The 20,635-nt window shown below is 50.9% G+C and overlaps 2 protein-coding genes across 2 annotated transcripts; one reads left to right on the top strand and one right to left on the bottom strand.

The window, feature by feature from the left end:
• Positions 1–4,199: 4,199 nt before the first annotated feature.
• On the bottom strand, positions 4,200–11,938 carry PLOD3 (procollagen-lysine,2-oxoglutarate 5-dioxygenase 3). Its single transcript, XM_004386750.2, has 19 exons — positions 11,780–11,938; positions 11,290–11,381; positions 10,998–11,134; positions 10,740–10,903; positions 10,487–10,599; positions 10,252–10,315; positions 9,490–9,587; positions 9,177–9,278; positions 8,894–9,019; positions 8,580–8,701; positions 8,153–8,257; positions 7,904–8,029; positions 7,487–7,628; positions 7,266–7,379; positions 7,002–7,070; positions 6,370–6,474; positions 5,421–5,567; positions 4,998–5,123; positions 4,200–4,667 (listed from the first exon to the last, which is right to left on the bottom strand). Exons 1-19 carry the CDS (start codon positions 11,901–11,903, stop codon positions 4,512–4,514), a joined length of 2,232 nt encoding a protein of 743 aa, XP_004386807.1. The 5' UTR covers positions 11,904–11,938; the 3' UTR covers positions 4,200–4,511.
• A 920-nt stretch (positions 11,939–12,858) lies between these two features.
• On the top strand, positions 12,859–19,721 carry ZNHIT1 (zinc finger HIT-type containing 1). The gene is made up of 5 exons (XM_004386751.2): positions 12,859–12,947; positions 17,873–18,043; positions 19,012–19,091; positions 19,218–19,387; positions 19,485–19,721. The coding sequence occupies exons 1-5, from the start codon at positions 12,926–12,928 to the stop codon at positions 19,504–19,506; spliced, it is 465 nt and encodes a 154-aa protein (XP_004386808.1). The 5' UTR covers positions 12,859–12,925; the 3' UTR covers positions 19,507–19,721.
• Positions 19,722–20,635: the final 914 nt, after the last annotated feature.

Here is a 20,635-nt window from a genome sequence, read left to right on the forward strand (position 1 = left end):
GACAGGGATCACAATAGAGGGTCCCAGACAGAGCTGGAGAAAAATGTAGAACAAAATTCTAACTCACAAAAAAAGACCAGATTTACTGGCCTGACAGAGACTGAAGAAACCCCGAGAGTATGGCCCCCAGACACCCTTCTAGCTCAGTAATGAAGTCACTCCCGAGGTTCACTGTTCAGCCAAAGATTAGACAGCTCCATAAAACAAAACGAGACCAATGGGGCATAACAGTCCAGGGACAAGGACTAGAAGGCAGGAGAGGGCAGGAAAGCTGGTAATAGGGAACCCAAGTTTGAGAAGGGACAGTGTTGACATGTTGTGGGGTGGGTAACCATTGTCATAAAACAGTATGTGTACTAACTGTTTAATGAGAACCTATTTGTTCTGTAAACCTTCATCTAAAGTACAAAAAAAAAAAGTCAGCCACTAAAAGAAAAAAAAAAAAAATCCAGAGTATATAAAGAACTCCTATAACTCAAAAACAACAAAAACAACCCAATTGAAAAATAGGCAAAACACTTCAACAGACAATTTTCCAAAGAAGATATGCAGATTTCCAATAAGCACATGAAAAGATACTCAACATTAGTTATTAGGGAAATTGAAATCAAAACCACAATGAAACACCTCACACCCACTAGGATGGCTATCCACCACTTGTCTGTCAGTTTGTTGTGTTGTGGTGGTGTCATGGATTGAATTATGCCCCCCAAAAATGTGTGTATCAAGTTGGCTGGGCCATGATGCCCAGTATTGTGTGGTTGTCCTTCACTTTGTGATTGTAATTTTATGTTATAAAGGATTAGGGTGGGATTATAACACCCTTACTAAGGTCACATGCCTGATCCAGTGTAAAGGGAGTTTCTCTGGGGTGTGGCCTGCACCACCTTTTATCTTACAAGAGATAAAAGGAAAGGGAAGCAAGCAGAGAATGGGGGGACCTCGTACCACCGAGTAAGCAGTGCTGGGAGCAGAGTGCGTCCTTTGGACCCAGGGTTCCTGCGTGGAGAAGCTCCTAATCCAGGGGAAGATTGATGAGAAGGCCAACAGAGACAGAAAGACTTCCACTGGAGCTGATGCCCTGAGTTTGGACTTCTAGTCTACTAGACTGTGAAAGAATAAATTTCTCTTTGTTAAAGCCATCCACTTGTGGTATTTCTGTTATAGCAGCACTAGATGACTAAGATAGGTGGCTTGCACATTGCTGTGATGCTAGAAATTATGCTACTGGTATTTCAAATGCCAGAAGGGTCACCCATGGTGGACAGGTTTCAGTAGAGCTTCTAGACTCAGACAGACTGGGAAGAAGGACCCGGCAACCTACTTCTGAAAATACTGGCCAGTGAAAACCTTATGGATAGCAGCAGAACGCTGATATAGTGCCAGATGAGCTACTCAGGTTGTAAGGCTCTAAAAATACGACCGGGGAAGAGCTGCCTTCTCAAAGTACAGTCGACCTTAATGACATGGATGGAATAAAGCTTTTAGGACCTTCATTTGCTGATGTGGCACAACAAAATGCAGAAATTATCAAACAGTATCATTAATAGCACACTCAAGTAAAATTTTGATGAAGATAATTCAAAAACAGTTGCAGTAGTATATCGACAGAAACTGCCAGAAATTCAAGCCAGATTCAGAAGAGGATGTGGAATGAGGGCTGTCATTGCTGATGTCAGATGGATTTTGGCTAAAAGCAGAGAACACCAGAAAGATGTTTACCTGTGTTTTATTGACTGCCAAAGGCATTTCACTGTGTGGATCATAATAAATTATAGATAATATTGCAAAGAATGGGAATTCCAAAACACTTAATTGTGCTCATGGAGAACCTGTATAGGACCAAGAGGTAGTTGTTCAAACAGAACAAAGGGATACTGTTTGCTTTAAAATCACGCAAGTTGTGTGTTAATTTTGTATCCTTTCACCATACTTATTCAATCTGTATGCTGAGCAAATAATCTGAGAAGATGGACTGTATGAAGAAGGATGAGACATCAGGATTGGAGGAAGACTCATTGACAACCTGTCTATGCAGATGACATAACTTTCCTTGATGAAAGTGAAGAGGACTTCAAGCATTTATTGATAAAGATCAAAGACTACAGTCTTCAATATGGATTACACCTCAACATAAAGAAAACAAAAATCCTCACAACTGGACCAATAAGTAACATCATGATAAATGCAGAAAATACTGAAGTTGTCCAGGATTTCATTTTTCTTGGATCTACACCACCACCCATGGAATCAGCAGTCAAGAAATCAAATGACGTATTGCACTGGGTAAATCTGCTGCAAAAGACCTCTTTAAAGTGTTAAAAAGCATACATTCCACCTTGAGGACTAAGGTGCACCTGTCTCAAGCCTTGATATTTTCAGTCACCTCATACACATGCAAAAGCTGGACAATGAATAAGTAACACCAAAGCAGAATTGATGCTTGAACTACTGAATATGCCATGGGCTGCCAGAAGAATGAACAAATCCGTCTTGGAAGAAGTACAGCCAGAACGCTCCTTAGAAGGGAGAATGGCAAGACCTCGTCTTATGTACTTTGAACATGTTATCAGGAGGGACCAGTTCCTGGAGAAGGACAATATGCTTGGTAGAGGGTCATCGAAAAAGAGGAAGACCCTCAATGAGATGAATTGACACAGTGGCTGCAACAATGGGCTCAAACATAGCAGTGATCGTGAGGATGGCGCAGGACCGAGTAGTGTTTTGTTTTGTACATAGGGTGACTGAGTTGGAACCAATCCAATAGCACCGAACCACAACAACAGGGTGGCTATTATAAAAACAACAGCAAAACATACAAAAATTAACAAGTGTTGGTGAGGATATGGAGAAATTGGAACTTTTGTGCACTGCTGGTAAGAATATAAAATGGTGCATTCTCGGTGGAAAAGTTTGACAGTTCCTCAAAAAGTTAAACCTAGAATTACCATATGACCCAGCAATTCCAAAGGAGCCCTGGTGGCACAAATGGTTAAGCACTCAACTGCTAACTGAAAGGTTGCCAGTTCAAGCCCACCCAGCAGTTCTGTGGGAGAAAGCCCTGGCAATCTGGTTCTGTAAAGATTACAGCCAAGAAAACCCTATGGGGCAGTTCTACTGTGTCATATGGGCTCACTGTGAGTTGGAATTAACTTAACGGTACCTAACAACAATGAACAGTTTCAATCCTAGATATATACTCAAAAGAATAAAAAACTGGGAGTAAATCGATACTTGTACGCCAGTGTTCATAGCAGCATAATTCACAGTAACCAAAAGGTAGAAACCAATGGCCATCAACAGATGAATGGATAAACAAAATGCAGTATAGCCATACAATAGGGTACTGTTCTTCCATAAAAAGGAATGAATTTCTTATACACGTTATAACGTGGATAAACCTTGAAAATATTATGCTAAGTGAAATAAGCCAGACATAAAAGGACAAATACTGTATGATCCCACTTATATGAGGTATCTAGAACAAGCGCATTCATAGAGACAGAAAATAGTTCAGTGGTTACCAGGGGCTGGGGGAGGGGAGAACGGAGAATGATTGTTCAGTGGGTACAAAGGTTCCATTTGGGGTGATGAAAAAGTTCTGGAAATAGTGGTGATAGCTACACCACATTGTGAATATATTTAATGCCTCTGAATTGGACACCTATAAATGACTAAAGTGGTAAATTTTATGTTATGTCTACTTTACCACACACACACACACACACACACACACACACACACACAGACAGCCACAAGTAAGGTAAGCCTCTGTCCTGTCCTCCTCCATTAGAACATATGCTTGGGGGGAGGGGAACTTCCTTCCCCTAGCGCTGTCCCCAGGGCCAGCTATGGGCCCTGCCATCGCCACCCTTCATGCAAAGGAGAAAATGCCATCAAGTGATTTGAAAATCATGAAGAGTTCGGGGGCTGGGCGAGGGGTGAGCTTTCCTCTGCACCCGACTGTGAAATCCGCTTTTGGTCCGGCCCTTCTAATGCACTTTCCCAGCTCAGGCAATACAGAGGAGTAAGAAAACAAGACCAAGGAAACTTCCAGGTTCCCACACAGATCTAGCATTCTGTTCCTCCCTTTTCCTCTTCTCTGCCCTTTCTTTGTGGAGTAGATCGGGGTGTCCCTCTATTCTGGGTGGCAGGAGGAGACACAGGGTCCATAGTTTGATGGAAGAACACAGATGGACTCAAGAGTTACAAATCCTCCTTTATTGTGGGAGGAGGGAGGTTGAGAAACCTTAATAATTTATCACACCAGGAACCCCCAGAAGCCCTCTCCTCAGGACCCCTTGGGAGCTGAGGGGAGGAAACGGGGGGGCTCCATGAGCTTCCTGAGAGGGCCATGTGTTGGGGGACAAGGCGACACATTCAGTCCCAGGCACATAGAGCATTCACAGAGGAAGCGAGGAGACAGACCCCCTTCTCCAAGGATAGGGGGGCACACCCAGGCCCCCTAAGAAGGCACAGTGGTGGGGAAGGTTTGGCAGAGTGGTTGAATGTCAGGGGTCGACAAAGGACACCATGATGTAGCGAGTGCCCCGAGTAGTGGGCAGCCCCTCGTGGTAGTGGGTGAGACGGCCAGGGTGCAGGAGCCCCCAGCCCTTCCGCGGAGATGAGACCACACAGTCATAGCGCAGGAAGCGGCAGCCACCTCCCTGGGAAGAGGAGAAGGGAAAAGAAAGGGAGAGTAAGCAGACATGGGGACGGGGGGAGCAGGCAGATACAAGAGGAGACTGGGGGGCACCAGGCCCAGAGTAGGGGGTTAGAGGCAGGCCAGAGGGATAAGGGAGAGAGCAGACACAGGGGTGAGGGATGTGAGACCCAGGAGGAACGACAGGCAGCACCCAGAAGGGATTCGGGAGTTGATACCCACCAAGTAGAAATCAAAAAGGTGAACAGGTCAGGCAAGAGGCAGAGAGGACAGCTGAGGGCTGTGTGCAGGGACTCTGGCAGTGCCCTGAAGTGGGAGCAGGGTGGGGGCTGACCTCATAATCCAGGCCCTTGTGGTTGAGGGCAACATTAAGGGTGAAGGTTGAGGAGTCATGGTGCGGCCGCAGAGAGGGCTGCTCATCTGGCCGGTAGCGGACCACGAAGTTCATCACTGCCCGCGTCTGTGGGGACAGCAGAGAAGCAGCTGGGTGGCTGTGAGTTCCTCTATCCAGAGGCAGTACAGGATCCCCAGGCCTCTGCCCTGCAGTGGTCTCACTGCTAACTGGGATCAGAGCTGAGCCATGCTGAGCCCCAGATTCAGCCTGGCTATGTCCTTCCCCAGGGTTGCCTTCCTGCAGTCTCTCCTTCTTGGGACCCGGATGCCATGGGGCTGCAAAGGCTCTGCATGGGGAATTCCAGCCCGGCGCAAGGGGTGTGGGAGGGTGGAGGAGGCAGGCAGAGCAGGGGCAGTGGCTCACCTTGGTGTGGTAGCCAGGGAATAGTCTCTCCGTCATGGGCCCCACATAAGTCCTCAGCAGCTGCAGCCACTGGTCCTCATAGCCCACCTGCTTCATGTGGATATCCACTGTGGGCACGTTCTCGTAGCCTCCAGCCAGCCTGGAATCCTGTGGGCAGTGGGCACTGAGCCACGCCCACATCCTCTGGGCATGGCCTCTACAGGGGCAGTGCCAACCTTCTCCCTCCTCTTGCTTTCAGGCCTTAAAACTTATGTTCAGGAACAGTCTTCTCAACCACCTCTTGACTTGACTCACTCCTACTGGCCCTTTAAGTCTCAGCTAAGATGTCATCTCTTCTGTGAAACCCCTCGGTTTCCTGCAGCCTGGGCACAGGGCTCCCCCTGTGGCTCTCACAGCATTTGGGTTGTTGCTGTTCCTTATTTATCTCCCCCATCCAGATGGGTGCTCCGGAAGGGCAGAGCTTGGCCTGCACAATGCATCATCACACCTGCACTGTCCTGTTCAGCAGCTGGCATATAGGACATGCCCAGTAAATATCTGTTGGTTGGATGGATGGATGGACAGATGGATGGACGGACGGAAGGACGGAAGGACGGATGGACGGATGGAAGGATGGATGGATGGATGGACGGACGGACGGAAGGATGGATGGATGGATGGAAGGAAGGAAGGAAGGAAGGAAGGAAGGAAGGAAGGAAGGAAGGAAGGAAGGAAGGAAGGAAGGAAGGAAGGAAGGAAGGAAGGAAGGAAGGAAGGAAGGAAAGAAGGAAGGAAGCGCAGACGGACGGATGGATGGATAGATGGATGGATAGATGGATGGATGGGTCCCTTGCAGGCCCCTCTCCCTTGGGTACTCCTCTCCCACTCTCCTGATCCCATCCCTCCCTCAGCATCTCCCTCTTCCTGGGGATCCTCATTGCTCTCCAGGTGGTCCCCATGCCCCGCTCACCTCATGCCGGCCTCCCGACCACTGGCCATAGTGCTCCATTTCCTCCACCAGCTCATCACACATTTGGTCTGACAGCAGTGGGAACCAGTACACGTCTGGGCATGGCTGAGAACAGGGGCAGGGATGGGCAGCAAATGGAGGTGAGACAAGCAGGGAGGATAAAGGGAAGCCAGAAGATGAGAGAAGCTGGGGGGATGGGGACCGAGCTTGGGAATGGGCCATGACTAGGGCTGGGGGAGGGAAGGCTGGACAGAGAAGGGTGGAGTGAAGAGAAGAGCAGGGCCGAGAGAGGTCTGGGAAAGCACAAGCCGGTAGGCAAGAGGACCCTGGAGCCCCAGGTTCTAGGAGAGTGGTTTTTAAATTTCTGTACAACAGTGCATCCCTTTTTAAAAAATACGATTTTACCCCAAACACCAACATGCCCAATAGATGAAAAGAGAAGTTACTGTGATTAATGCAGAGGAGGGAGTGGGGTGGGGGCTGAAGCTCTATTTGCTCAGCCTTTGTCTTCATCTTGCTCGAGCAGAAAACCTAAGGTACCTGGCGGAACCCAGTTGGGAAACCACTAATCCAGGTGGTAGGCTCAAGAGGCCATGGCCATCAAGGCATAAGGGGTCCTGAGTGGGGCTCACCTGCTCCACTATTCCTTTCCCTTCAAGGGCCCGGCTGTAGTTTTCATGAATGTACTGTTCTTTCCAGTCCTGGGAGGAGTTGGGGGTGTCAGGAGATCATACCTCAGATGTGTGCTCTCCGCACCCTGCCTAGGAAGCCCTGGTCCCTGGGCCCGCCCCTCCCCGGCAGTATCAGGCCCTGAACAGGGGGTGTTCCTCAGCTGTGGTGTCATTCTCTAATGAAGGGCAAACACACGCATCCTCTGAGGGAGGGCCTCCACTCACCAGGGGGTTGTCAAAGATCTGCCAGAGGTCGGGGTGCAGGTGGTCTGTGTCATACCGGGAAGTGGCCAGGAGCCGGCCAAATTCGTGCTGATTGCTGAGGTGGAGGAAGATGCCCTGGAGAGGGGGTTGGGAGAGAAGGGTGAAGGAGACCCTAGATGGCTGCCTCCCAGCATCTCAGCATCGGGCCCCAGGCCCCGCACTCCAGGCCCTGTCCTGCTCACCTTGTCCCGCAGGCTCTTACAGAAGGCCATGTCTGGGTCAGTTTCACTGCTGGAGAATACCTCCCTCTGGGGCAGCTCTGTCCTCAGGGTCTCCCCACGGATCACATATGCCTGTGATATGTAGGGCACATTCCACACGCCCCTAGAGACACCCACACTAGGGTCAGCTAGCGCAGTGGACCCCTAATACTGTGCCTGGGTCATCCCAGGAGCCCCTTCCCTCAGGGCGCCCTACTCCTTGAGCCCTGTTACTGCCCCTGTCAATCACTGCTGGTCACAACCACCTCATCTCCCAATCAACCCAGTCAGTCCCCACCCTACCATTGCTGCGTGTCTGACTGGTGACCGAGACTGGGGTCTTGGGAGAGGGTGCTGGGGTCTGAACAGGCCCAGGTGGGAGGAGGGAGGCAGACTCACACTCGCTTCCGCTGCACCAGCTCCACGTAGTCTTCAGAGCGGGCATAGTACTCGTCAGGGCTAAGCGCACCCCAGAAATTGGACCACAGCTTCCCATGGCGGGACAGCATGGGAGCTATCACCTTCCTGTGGACGAGGCTGAGGTGAGGGCTAGGCAGAGGGGTGAGGCCTTGGGGTGCCTCATGCCAGGGAGGGAGTCAGGGTCCCTGAGGGCTATTTGGGGACCTCTGGCTGAGCCGGGCAACTGACCTGTTCTCCTCGATGAGGATGCGCAGGGTCTGCTGGTTGGTGATGACAGCGTCAGCGTCCAGGCTGAAGTAGAATTCACAGTCGGGGTCCTGCCGACAACTCTCCCTGGAGATGACAGATCCACAGGTGATCTGAAAACAGGGGGCAAGTGGGAGATCTCTCCCTACCCACCCTCTGAGCAGAAGAGGAAGAAAGTGGGTGGAAACACAGCAAAAGGAGAGGAGGAAAAAGAGACTGGGGGGCAGAGGGGGAACCAGTGTGTTTCCTTCCCCAGCCCCTAGGCTCTCGCTTGTCTGTGACCTGGGAAGAGGGCAGGACAGGTGGCGGCTGGGGGGTGTTAACGCCAGGCCGAGGAATGGCTGGGCTGGGTAATGGAGAGGATACGGGAAGGGCGAGTACATCCAGTGGCACACCCCCACCCACTCACATGGCCATGTCTCTGGCCTCGCCTGGGGTCAGGGCCTCCTCTGGCCCCACCAGCTTCACAGCTGAGAAATGGTCCTGGAGCTGAGGCCAGGCGTCTGCCATGTGAGGCTCATGGTACACCTCCTGGAGAAGAGATGGGGGGACTGAGCAGCAGAAAAGATGAGCCTGAGGGATGGAGGGTGGGGGTGAATAGAAAGATGTAGGAAGGCATTTGACACGGGGGCAGGGAAGCCTTAGGTGGAGGGAATTCTGCTCAGGGCTGGGGAAGGGTCCCTTGGGAGAGCCCACAGGGACAGGCCTGCCAGGGCATCTCACACTGTTGTGCAGGAAAAGGGTGACCCTGTCAGGCGGATAGTCCAGGAGCAGCAGCCGCTGCAGGAAGCGGGGCAGGAACGGGGTAGGTTGTTCCACAAACACAGCTAGAAGCACCCGGGGGGGAGGCTGGAAAATACAACGTGATGAGGGTCAGCCCCGCCACTGTCCACTCTCCGAGGTTTGGGGCACCCAGGAGATTTGGCCCACTGCCACCGCTGCTGCCCAGCATGCTCGCCTGTGCCCCTGCTGCGGTGCACTCGCACAGCCTGGCATCCCTCCTCACCTGCCCCCCCGGGAGTGTCCTCCGGTCCTGGTTGCAGAACCCACAGCCTCCCTCAGGAGTCCAGCCATTGGGGACATAGTTTCCCAGGTAATTCAGCTGGAGCTGTTGGGGAGAGACAGTGAGCAGCTGAGGGAGAGGCTCAGGAGCGGGGGTGAGGGTGGTCAGGCAGACAGGTAAGGAGACGGCAGGAGAATGGGAGGAGACACTTCAACCCTCTCCCAGCATCTCTGCTGCAGGGGCTGAGGGCAGGGGCGGGGTTGGGGCAGGGGCTGGGTAGGGACTGGTCTCTGAAGGTATAAGCCATTGGGAGCACCTTAGTGGGACCGTTGCCATGGATCACAACAGGGAGTGTGTCATAGGCCACATTACGAATACGCACACGATTCCGATCAAACTTTAAAACCACTTCATCTGAGGAAGAAAGACCAGGTTTTAGACTCCCTTTCCCTTGAGGCTGCCAAGCAACAGGTTCTCCCAATTTCTCTAGGGCATGAAGGGGAGCCTGGGCCAAAGGGCCCTGGATTGTGGCTCTGCAGGGGCAGGAATAGGCCCTAGGGTTCTCGGCAGGCTGTTACCACCTTAGAGAGCTCCCCCACTTACTCCCATGCCCCCCCCCAAAAAAAAACCTCTGTGCCATCAAGTTGATTCTGACTCACAGCGACCCTATAGGGCAGAATCCTACTGCCCCATAGAGCTTCCTAGGAGCGCCTGGTGAATTCAAACTGCCAACCCTTTGGTTAGCAGCCGTAGCTGTTAACCACTGCACCACCAGGGTTTCTTACTCCCATGTGACCTAAGGCAAATTACTAGTCCCTTACAGTCAGTCTCTTCAGCTGAAAAGGGGAGTAACACAGCATATGTTCACTAGATGTTAGCTATGAGAACCGCTACTGTTATTACTCTTGTAGCACAGTGCAACTTACTTTATCAGCCGCTCTGATGTCTGACGAAGTTAAACACAAAGATGAGTTGTAGACCACACCAGTTCTACCAGGAGCCCCTCCCAAGTACAGGACCCCCAGCAGCAGAGGCCTCTCTCATCGCCCACCCCTGACCCCTGGTCGCCTTTTCTCACCTAAAGCCCCATTGAGGTTCTGAAAGATCCGGGATTTATGATCCAGATTGAGTCTGAGTTTCTCCTATGTGGGATGAGATGGGGCAGTTTATTAAAGGGGAAAGCAGCGGCAGCATCATTTCCCATTCTTTTCTCTTTACATCATCCCCAAACTTCTCTCCCATTCTGCCTGAGGCCTCTCACCCCTGCAGAGCTGTAGGCCATCTCCTCCCCCTCCCCCCACATCCCTCCCTACCCTCAGGCCTGGGTCCAGGTAGAGATGAGTGTAGAACAGCTGGTCATCATCATCATCCTTGTACTTCCACTGGCGGACAATTTGGTGGATGGTGGGGGCGAAGCCGATGAATCCTGGGGGAGGGGGGGCGCTGACCCCAAGACTCCCAGGGTCCCACAGATCTCTCCCAGCTCCCTCTCCAGCCCTCAGGCACCTAGAACGCTCCAAGCCCCACCTCTCTTGGCCCCTCCCCCTCAGGCACTCTGCCACTCACCACCAGAGTTGAGGAAGCGCTTGCCCGTGCCCACCTCAGGGTACTGCTCTGCCAGCCCCCAGTCTGGCCAGCAGAAGCTCTCCGCAGAGAAGAGCAGGCGGCTGCCACTCTGCACGAATTTCTTCAGCAGCTCTGAGGGGTTGCCAGCCAGAATCACATCATAGCTGGGTGAGGAAAAGGGTAGATGAGTGGGCTGGCCAGAGAAACTTAGCTTCCTTATTCCCTCCTCATCCCCTTTCCTGCACCCAGCCCCTTTACCTGTCCACAAACATGATGACCATATCCTCCTGGTCTGCGTATTTCTCCATTTCCTTCCTCAGCCACCTGACCTTCTGTCCTCCACCAACCGTTCTGGCCACATCACCTCCTCGCCACTCCCTGCCCAGGCCCAGGGTCTGTGAAGGAGATCCACAATGTCAGAGCGGCTCAGCTGGCTATGTGGGCCCTCCTGACCAAGCTCACCGTGGGGACCCAGGCATCCAGCCCTCAGCCCACTCCTCCTGCTGCAACCCTCCTCCCTAGTGGCCATGAGGCCCATCCCTCTCCTTACCCGCACAGTATAGTTGAAGAACTCTGCCGACCGCAGGAAACGCCGGTATCCTTCCGTCTCGGCTGTGGCCACGGTAATTACCAGCAGCCTCTCTGCCACCAGCAGAATTGGCACTCAGGACCCACTCCCCTAGCTCAAAGTCCTCCGTGCTTGCGTTCCTTCCCAGCTCTCCGCAGGTCCCCATCCCCTCCCACCGACCCAACTACTGTCCCTTTCCTCTTCTTCCCCATTCCCTCTAAACTTTTTCCAGCCAGGGAAAGTCCGATCCCCCCCCCACGCGCCCCTTACAGTGGGGTAGGAGTGACACCCAAGAATTCGGGCAATTCACGTGGGAAGGCTGGAAACTTCAGTCCAGGGTGGGGAGTGGGCGAGGGGCCGCGTGATTCAGTCCCAAGCAGCGTGCTGGGCAGGGGAGAGGCCGGCCAACCCCGGCTGGCGGACCGTCAGTCTGACGCCCACTCGCCCGGGGTCGGCCCCTCCTGGTTCTCACCTGGGTTAACGCGGTCGCTGCCCCGAGGACGGTCGGAGGCCGAGGCCGCAGGAGGAGGCGGCGGCAGCAGCAGCAGCAGCAGCAGCAACAGCAGGAGCCGGGGTCCTGGGCTCCAGGAGGCCATGGCGGGGAGCGGGCAGGACAGCACACACAGGCCCACACCAGTCTGGGCTGCGCGACTGGATCCCAACTCCGCAGGGGTCTCTGGGAAGGGGGGGCCGGGGCTGCTGTGTGGCCCCCCTGAGAGGAGGAGCAAGGCTGCGGCTCCGCCCTGGAAAAAACTGTAACCGGAGGCTACAGAAAACTCGAAATGCCGGCGCCACAGACAAGGCGAGAATTGTCCTGGGGCGCGGGCGCGCGGGCCGCGGGAGCGAGCAGCGGGGGCGCCGGGTCGATAGGCGGGGAGAGTGTCGCAGTGGCTTGGGCCGGAGGTCCTGGAGCTAAGGACTTTGTCAGAGCCAGTCGGGCCCACCAACGCTTGACAGATGAAGAAACTGTAGCTCAGGGAGGGGAAGTGACCATTCGCGGAGAGTCCGGCGGGAGGCGGAGGCGGGTTCTTGCAACAGCACTGCTTAGAGCGGCGGGGCGGACGCCGCGGAAAGCCGGGGATGGGGCCACGCCTAGCGGAGACGAGGTGAACAGGCCGGCAGGGAGGGAGAAGGCCGGGGAGTTTTCGGCGGAACTGTGGCCCGAGGGAGCTGGGAGTTGAGGTTTCGTCAGACGGTCACTAGGGACCTCTCGGATTTCCCACTCAAGCTGTCCCATGTCTTTGGAAGTCCGGCCCACCACCTCTACTGCCCCGGGAGAGGCTCTAGGGGCTGCTTTTGTGATGATGGCATCATCAGAAGGACCAAAGGAAAATGAAGAAAATTACGTTTTCCCAAAGACCACCCGCACCACCTCTTGACCCCTTTCAGGGGTCCCACAAGATACACAACCATACTAATACCGGAAGTACTATTGCCCCTATGAAATGTGGCGGAAAGCTTTCTTGTCGCCAAGGGAACACCAGGTAGTGAGGCAAAATCTCGGAGTTATTCTGCGCACAGGCCAAAGCACACGCCGCCGGAAGTGAACGTGCCCCTACCAAAGCCTGTGGTTTAGCACGCGTGCGCAGCAGGCTCATCCGTCAGCTGGGTTGTGGAAATGGTGGAAAAGAAAACTTCGGGTAGGTGACCCCCCCCGGCGGTTCGCCCCCTTTCTCCTCCCAAATCGGAATCTGGTTTAGGATTTTCTCACCCAGTTGTTCATCCTAAATCCCTTCTTGGCCCTCGGGTCCTGGCGTCGGGGCAGCCCCCCAAACCATCTATTCCGTTACCTGCTCCAAGCCGGCCGCTGGGGTGGGGAGAGGAAAACGAGCCCTGCCATCCAAGAACTGGCTTTCTAGGAGGGAGACACGCACAGATTCTGCCGTTGCATTTCAGAGTGATACGTGCTATTGCAGAGGGAAGCACAGGGCCTGAATGCAGGGAGGAGCGGCACCCAACCCACCCTCTGACAAGGAGGTGGCCCGGAAGGTTTGGCGGGAAAGAAAAGGCTTGAATTAAATCTTTTTTTTTTTTTTAATAATTTTTTTTTCGATGAAGGTTTACACAGCAGTTTAGGTTTCCATTCAACAATTTCTACACAGATTGTTCAGTGACATTGGTTACATTGTTCACAAAGCGTGAACATTCTCATTTCTTTACTGGATGTTACATTTCCATTAATCTAGTTTCCCTGCCCCCTTACATTCTCATTTCTGTTTTAAAGTAATTGTTGACTGTTTGGTCTCGTAGATTTTTTAAAGGAGTACAGTACTTATGGCTGATATGCATCATTTTGTGAGCCAGTCTGTTATTTAGCTCCAAGGTGATCTCAGGAGTTAGTTTCTGTTCAAGGTTTGAAGAGTATCTCAGGGCAGCAGTCTCGGGGGGGTCCCCCAGTCTCAACCAGTCCAGTAAGTCTGTTTTTTTTTTTTTTTTTTTTTAAAGTAATTTGAGATTCTGTTCCACATTTTTTTCTCATTCTAGCAGGGTCCATCTGTTGTGGCCCTGATTAGAACTATCAGTAGTGATAACCAGGCACCATCTAGTTCTTCTGGTCTCAGGGTAGATGAGGCTGTGGTCTGTGTAGACTATTTGTCCTGTAGACTAGTTTCTTCTTTGAGTCTTTAGTTTCTTTCTTTTTCTTTAGCTCCGGATGAGTAGAGAACCATAGTTGTATCTTAGATGGCTGCTCGAAAGCTTTTAAGACCTCAGACACTACTCACCAAATTAGGATATAGAACATAACTTTATGAACTATATTATGCCAATTGACTGAGATAGTCCATCAGACTATGGTCCTAATCCTTCAAACCCAGAAATTTAATCCTGTGAAGTGTTTGGTTATGTCTAAGTAGTGTTCATAACTGTGCTGCCTATGTGCTTTATCATATATATAAATATATGTGCAGTCACATACATGCATATATATATACATATGCATACATCTATATATACACACACATACAGGAAACCCTGGTGACATAGTGGTTAAGAATTCAGCTGTTAACCAAAAGATGGGCGGTTCGAATCCACCAGGCACTCCTTAGAAACCCTATGGGGCAGTTCTCTGTCCTGTAGGGTCACTATGAGTTGGAATCAACTTGACAGCAATGGGTCTGGTTTCTTTTCGGATACACATGTATGCCTACGTACATACATGCACACACATATGTTTTTTGGTTGTTGTTTCAAAATTATATATGCCATAGCAATTACCAGAGCCCTGGTGGTGCTGTAAAGAGCTCAGCTGCTACCCCAAAGGTCGGCAGTTCGAATCCACCAGCTGCTTCTTGTTTCCTCTGTCCTACAGGGTTACTATGAGTTGGAATCGATTCGACGGCAATGGATTTGGTTTTTGGTTTAGCAGTTACCAGCAGGTCCTTTTTTCTTATGTACATTTTGGTGACATTGTTTACCTTCGTCAGTGTGTGTATACTTCACGCTCATTCGGTGTTACCTTTCCCATCAACAAAAATAACAAGTATCTACTATTTAGAGAGTGACTCTCCTTCCCCGCCCCAAGCCTGGTGACCACTAAGGAAAATTTAGTTTTTGTATATTTACCTGCTCATGTCATTTCATAAAAGTGAGAACATACGTGTTTGTTTTTTTGTGATTGACTTATTTCTCTGAACACAGTGTCCTCCAGGTTCATCCATGTTCCAAGATGTTCAGGGAACTCATTTTTCTTTGTCGCTGAGTAATATTCCATTGTATGTATGTTACCACATTTGCTTATCCATTCATCCCTTGCTGGGCCTTTAGGTTGTTTCCATCTTTTTGCTATTGTGAATAGTGCTGCGATGAGCATGGGTGTGCACTTGTCTGTTTGTGTCACTTCTGTTTTGAATTAACTCTTGAAAGTCAAGTTACGGTTTCGCTCAGTGGAGGTGTGTGGGGACTTATTCCCAGCAGTAGGAACCACATATGCAAAGCAGGGAAACAAGGAAAAGCCAATTGCTTAGGTAGCTACATTCGCAGTTCAGAGCTTGCGGAGGAAAAGGAAGAAGTCTAGAGGGCTGTGGAAGGCTACATTTGGAAAGGCATTATACAAACTGCCAAAGAGTTGGAAGTCTATGGAGAGGGCGGTTAGGAGCCATCAAAGGCTTTTAAGACAGGGGAGTGACTGAAGCAAATTTATCTTTTAGTAAGGCAGTTCTGGCTTCAGTGTGGAGGATGGACGGAAACATTTGCGCAGTATTGTCCAGTAATTTCTGGGAAGATGGAAATGTTCTTAATCTGCATTGTCCAGTATGGTAGCCATTAGGCACACATGGCTGTTGAGGGCTTGAAATGTGGCTAGTATGACTGAGAAACTGAATTTTAAATTTAACTTAATTTTAATGTGAATGACTACATGTGACTAGTGGCTACCTTATTGTACAGCACAGGTCTAGAGGCCGTAAGGCCAGTTAGGCAGCTGTTGAGTAGTCCAGACAAGAGATGAGGCTCTGAATACTGCTGGCAGATTGATTTTCTAGTAAACCCAATCAACGGATCTCTAGCACCCTCCCTATAAAATCCCCAAATCCAAACTCCTTGAGATACTTAAAGGTAAATCTCTTAATGGTCTGCCTGCCCTGTTCCACATCCCGACCCCCCACTCTACATACCAGCCATACTGAACTTTTTTCAATTTACTGAAGCACCACAGTCTCCCATTCAGGCCTGAAACACCCTCTCCTCTCCCTAGTCCAGGCTAGCTTCTCTTCATCAGGCAGGCTTCAGCCTAGACTTTTACCTTCCTCTGGGAAATCTTTCCTGACCCCTCCAAGGCCAGAGGAGTTGCTCCTTTCATGTGCTCTATAGCACTCTGTACTTCCCTTCCTAGCATGTCCTCTGCTATACTGTGCTTGTTTGTTTAATCGTTTCCATTACCCCACTAGACTGTCAGCTCTTGCTCTATTCCTAGAACCTAGCTCACTGCCCGGCATTTGCAAGCGAGGCAGTCCAGTGTAGCAATCGAGAGCAGTGTTTTAGTGCTGGGCAGTTCTGGGTTTGAATTCTGACCCTGCCACATACTAGTTGTGTGGACTTTGGGCACGTTTCTTAACCTTTGAACTTCAGTAAATTGGGGATGATAATGATACCTATCTCAAAGGGTAATTAGGATTAAATGATTTAATGTATTCTAAGGGCTTAGTATAGTGCCTGGCACATAAAAGTGGTAGCTGCCAATGCTTCTGCTATTATTATTATGGTTACAGGCACGCCTCAGTAAATATTTGTTTAATGAATAAAGAGAATTTATGTGTAGCATTATTGGAAGCTGGTGAACAGTGAATACAGTATTGAAAAAAATTTAAAAGGCCTTCTGGGTTTCTGGTTTGGATGTCTGCGTAGGTGGTTCCATTTACTTAGAGAGAGGCTACAGGATGAGAAACAGACTTGATGGGTAGATTTTTAATTTTGAGTTGCCATGTCGTGGGGTCAGTAGATGATTCCCTACAGCCAGTTGAACAGCCAGTTCTGGGGCTCAGGAGAGGGTTTCGGGTTGAGAGAATCACTTTTGGAGTCATTTGCATGTGAGTGATAGTTAGAGCCCTGTGTTTGGATTAAAAATTCCAGGAAGAGTGCATAGACTGAGAAAGGAGAGAGGCAGGGAGGGTGGCTAAGATGGGAGACTGAGAAGCCTAGCCAGAGAGCAAGGAGAACCTTGAGTCATGTCATGGAAGCAAAGGAAGGGAGTGTTTCAACCCAAGGGAGGCAGTCAACAAAGTCACAGGGCGTAGAGAGCTTAAGTGAAAGGAAGATTTAAAAAATGCACACTGGACTTGGCAGTAGGTCACCAGTGTCCTGAGTGCGGGCAGTTTCCACTGAACGATCAGGTGGGAGTTGGGTTGTTGGGGGTTGAGAAGTGGATGGGAGGTGAGGAGATGAAACATCACAGGGAGCACTCTTTCAAAAAGAGTGGCTATAAAGTTGGGTAGACACACAAGAGTTTAGCAGGTTTTCCTATTGAAGGGAAAGTACCAGTTGAGGAGGGGGATTGAAGATGCAAGACGGAGGGGATGGACTCTGGAGGTGTAGGATCGGGTTGAGCGGTGGAGCTTGGGTGCTGTGTGCACCTGGAATGGGGAGAGGGCATTCTGTGTGCACTTCTGTCTCAGGGTGGGCTGAAAGATGAGTGTCATTATGTGTGTACGGCCCCTGTTTCCTTTGTGGTAGGACATGAGACTGCTGAGTGTGAAGGCCAAGTATATTAAGGTTCCAGCTGAGCCTGGAAGCCCCAGATGTATAGTGGCTTCTATTGGTATGGTTGTGTGACTTCTGCCAGCAGCAACACGTCTCGAGGAAGCATTTCATTGGCTGGCTCTGGGATTGGGAGGAAAGGCTAGGGCATGAGTGGCTGAAATAGTAGTCTTAGCTGGGAAGGAAGCAAAACTAGAAGGGAGAAGAAGTAGGGCCAAGGGCTTAGTGAGCTGGATGAGATCAGAGAACTGTGGCTCCCTGCCCCTGACATCTTCCACTCACTGCCCAGAGCCAAGGCTGGCCCAACTTCCCTCTTCTTTGTGCCCCTCCACTCTGCCCCCACTCATAAATCTTCTTGCCCTGCCCCATTCAGTTCGCTCCCAGGACCCCGGACAGCGGCGGGTGCTGGACAGGGCGGCCCGGCAGCGCCGCATCAACAGGCAGCTTGAGGCATTGGAGAATGACAACTTCCAGGATGATCCCCACGCAGGACTCCCCCAGCTTGGCAAGAGGCTTCCTCAGTTTGATGATGATACAGACACTGGTGAGGCGGATGGGAGGAGGAAGGAAGGTTTGGGGAGAGGGAGACAAGGCTGAAAGGAAGGGGAAGAGTCTGTCAAGGTCAGGGTTGTGGGAAGAACATCAGGCTGGGAAGCAGATGACCCAGCAGCCCTTCTGGCTCTGCCAGTGACTGGCCTCTCTGACTGTGAGCCAGCTGCTACCCGCTCTGTGACTCCTCTTCCTCTCATGTATGTAGAATAGAGAAGATGGAGTTGATGAGTTCTGAGATCTCTTCTAGCTTTGACATAAGGCTTTAGATTTGTGGATTATGAAGACAAAGTTAGGCTGGGATTTGAGAAGTAGGGGGTAAGGCGGAAAAGATGGTAGAGAGAGGCAGACATAGAACACAGGACAAGTGGGTATCGGAGGGTGACGAGACAGAAAAGAATGCTGTCTGTCATGGATTGAATTATGTTCCCCAAAACGTATGTTTCAATTTGGCTGGGCCATAATTCCCCGGTATTGTGTGATTGTCCACCATTCTGTCATCTGATGTGATTTTCCTATATGTTGTGAATCCTGCCTCTAGGATGTTAATGAGGGGGGATGGGCGGCAGTTGTGTTAGTAAGGCAGGACTCAATCTACAAGATTGGATTGTGTCTTGAGGCGATCTCTTTTGAGATATAAAAGGGAGAAGTGAGCAGAGAGACGGGGACCTCATACCACCAAGAAAGCAGTGCCGGGAGCAGAGTGTGTCCTTTGGGCCCTGGGTCCCTGCGCAGAGAAGCTCCTAGTCCAGGGCAAGATTGATGAGAAGGCCGACAGAGAGAGAAAGCCTTCCCCTGGAGGTGATGCCCTGAATTTGGACTTTTAGCCTACTTTACTATGAGGAAATAAACTTCTCTTTGTTAAAACCATCCACTTGGGTATTTCTGTTACAGCAGCACTAGATGACTAAGACAGTGTCTTTCTTGCCAAATGTCAAGCAACTGATTGCTCTTGACCCCTAGGAAAGAAAAAGAAGAAAACGCGAGGTGATCATTTTAAACTTCGCTTCCGAAAAAACTTTCAGGCCCTGTTGGAGGAGCAGGTGAGAGAGAAGCCAGCCTGGGAGGGCCCTTCCGGGAAGGCATGAGCCTGGGGGTCTCTACGCCGCGGATGGTTGCTACACGGGTGGGAGGAGGAGCCACACAGCCTGCCCCTCTTGTCTCTGCAGAACCTGAGTGTGGCTGAGGGCCCCAACTACCTGACAGCCTGTGCGGGACCCCCCTCCCGGCCCCAGCGCCCCTTCTGTGCTGTCTGCGGCTTCCCTTCCCCATACACCTGTGTCAGCTGTGGCGCCCGGTACTGTACGGTGCGCTGTCTGGGTACCCACCAGGAGACCAGGTAAGCTTGGTGCCTCACCCAGGTCATACCCACTCCCTCCTACCTGCACAGCTCAGCAGACCTCTCTCCTTATCCTGGGCTTCCTCTCCCTCTGAAGGTGCCTGAAGTGGACCGTGTAAGGCTGGACGTCCCCGGAGAGGAAGGCCTTCACCTTGGCCTCACAGAGGGCATCGCCAGAAGGAAAGGGGATCCCCCTGGACCAAGAGAAGAGCCGTTCAGTCACCCAGCAAAACTTGTGTCTTACCTACCAGGGGAAATCAGTCTTATTTCCAGGGACTGTTGGCAGGGAAGTGGGCTGAGCCCTCAGAGTACTATAGTAATAAAGGTCTAATGCGAAGAGGAGCCTGCCTGTTTGGTCAGTGGTATTTTGGGGGTGAGGGTGATGGGTCACCTACTCAGTGCTGCCTCTTTTACTCCTACCTGTCATTCGTTCCTCCAGCTGTCCGGCCCTTGTCTTTCACCTGCCCCCTGTGTCCTTGACCATGACAGATTTTGTCCCATTCTCCTGCCACTCCCATGTCTCTGCCTTTCTTGGCTGCTTCTTTATGTCCTTTTTCTTTTTTTAGTTATTAATTTTGGTCTTTCGCTTTTTGTTTCTCTAGTTCCTGTGAGTATCTTCAAAGTACAGCTAGGCCCTGGTACTGGGCAACAGGGAAATGGAGTGAGGCTTGGGGAAGAAGGGTGCAGGATGATACTGCAGAAGGAGGCAGTCCTGTCTTTGTTGTCTGGTACTTAATCAAATGGAAGGGATTGGGCCTTTGTCCTTGGTGCCACCACTCTGAGGGAGGAGTTGTCTTAGGAAGCCCCTGTTCCCAAGGACTGCTGTATGTGAAATTATTAGCAGCACAGTAGAAAAGAAATGTCTAGGAACCATAGGAGAAGTCCTGGTATAGAGACTTCTGTTCTTGGTGGCCTTAGCTGCTGTGTAACTCTTGTGTGGTAATAAAGCTTCTTAGACCCACATCTTGTCTCTAAATACATTGTGAGCTGTAAGCTCCTTGGAGTTGCTGTATTAAGCCTACTGAGCACATAGCAAAGCAGGTATTTGTTGAACAAATGACCTTAATAAGATGTTAATGGAACCCAGAAAAGTCAGTTAGGTACCTTGTTAGACTCTTCTCTCCATTTTTGGGAACTTTCTTGGGGGTTGGTGCAGATGTTCCCAGTGTTTTCTCAAGGAACTACTTTCTCTGAAGACTTATGGTGGGCAAGTGGTGGTGGTGAGGACAGGGTGTAGAGATAATATGT

The sequence above is a fragment of the Trichechus manatus genome, unplaced genomic scaffold, assembly GCF_000243295.1.
Source record: "Trichechus manatus latirostris isolate Lorelei unplaced genomic scaffold, TriManLat1.0 scaffold00170, whole genome shotgun sequence".
Classification (NCBI taxonomy): Eukaryota; Metazoa; Chordata; class Mammalia; order Sirenia; family Trichechidae; genus Trichechus; species Trichechus manatus.

Bases quoted from the DNA above. Each gene is read 5' to 3' on its own strand.
- PLOD3 (XM_004386750.2), bottom strand. From the start codon at position 11,903: ATGGCCTCCTGGAGCCCAGGACCCCGGCTCCTGCTGTTGCTGCTGCTG. The intron at 7,071-7,265 runs GTGAGTGGAGGC...AACTCCTCCCAG, and splicing joins AGATCTTTGACAACCCCCTG to GACTGGAAAGAACAGTACAT. The intron at 5,124-5,420 runs GTGAGCCACTGC...CTGTCCCCACAG, and splicing joins TCCCTGGCTACCACACCAAG to ACGCGGGCAGTGATGAACTT.
- ZNHIT1 (XM_004386751.2), top strand. From the start codon at position 12,926: ATGGTGGAAAAGAAAACTTCGG. The intron at 12,948-17,872 runs GTAGGTGACCCC...TGCCCCATTCAG, and splicing joins GGTGGAAAAGAAAACTTCGG to TTCGCTCCCAGGACCCCGGA. The intron at 19,388-19,484 runs GTAAGCTTGGTG...CTCCCTCTGAAG, and splicing joins GGTACCCACCAGGAGACCAG to GTGCCTGAAGTGGACCGTGT.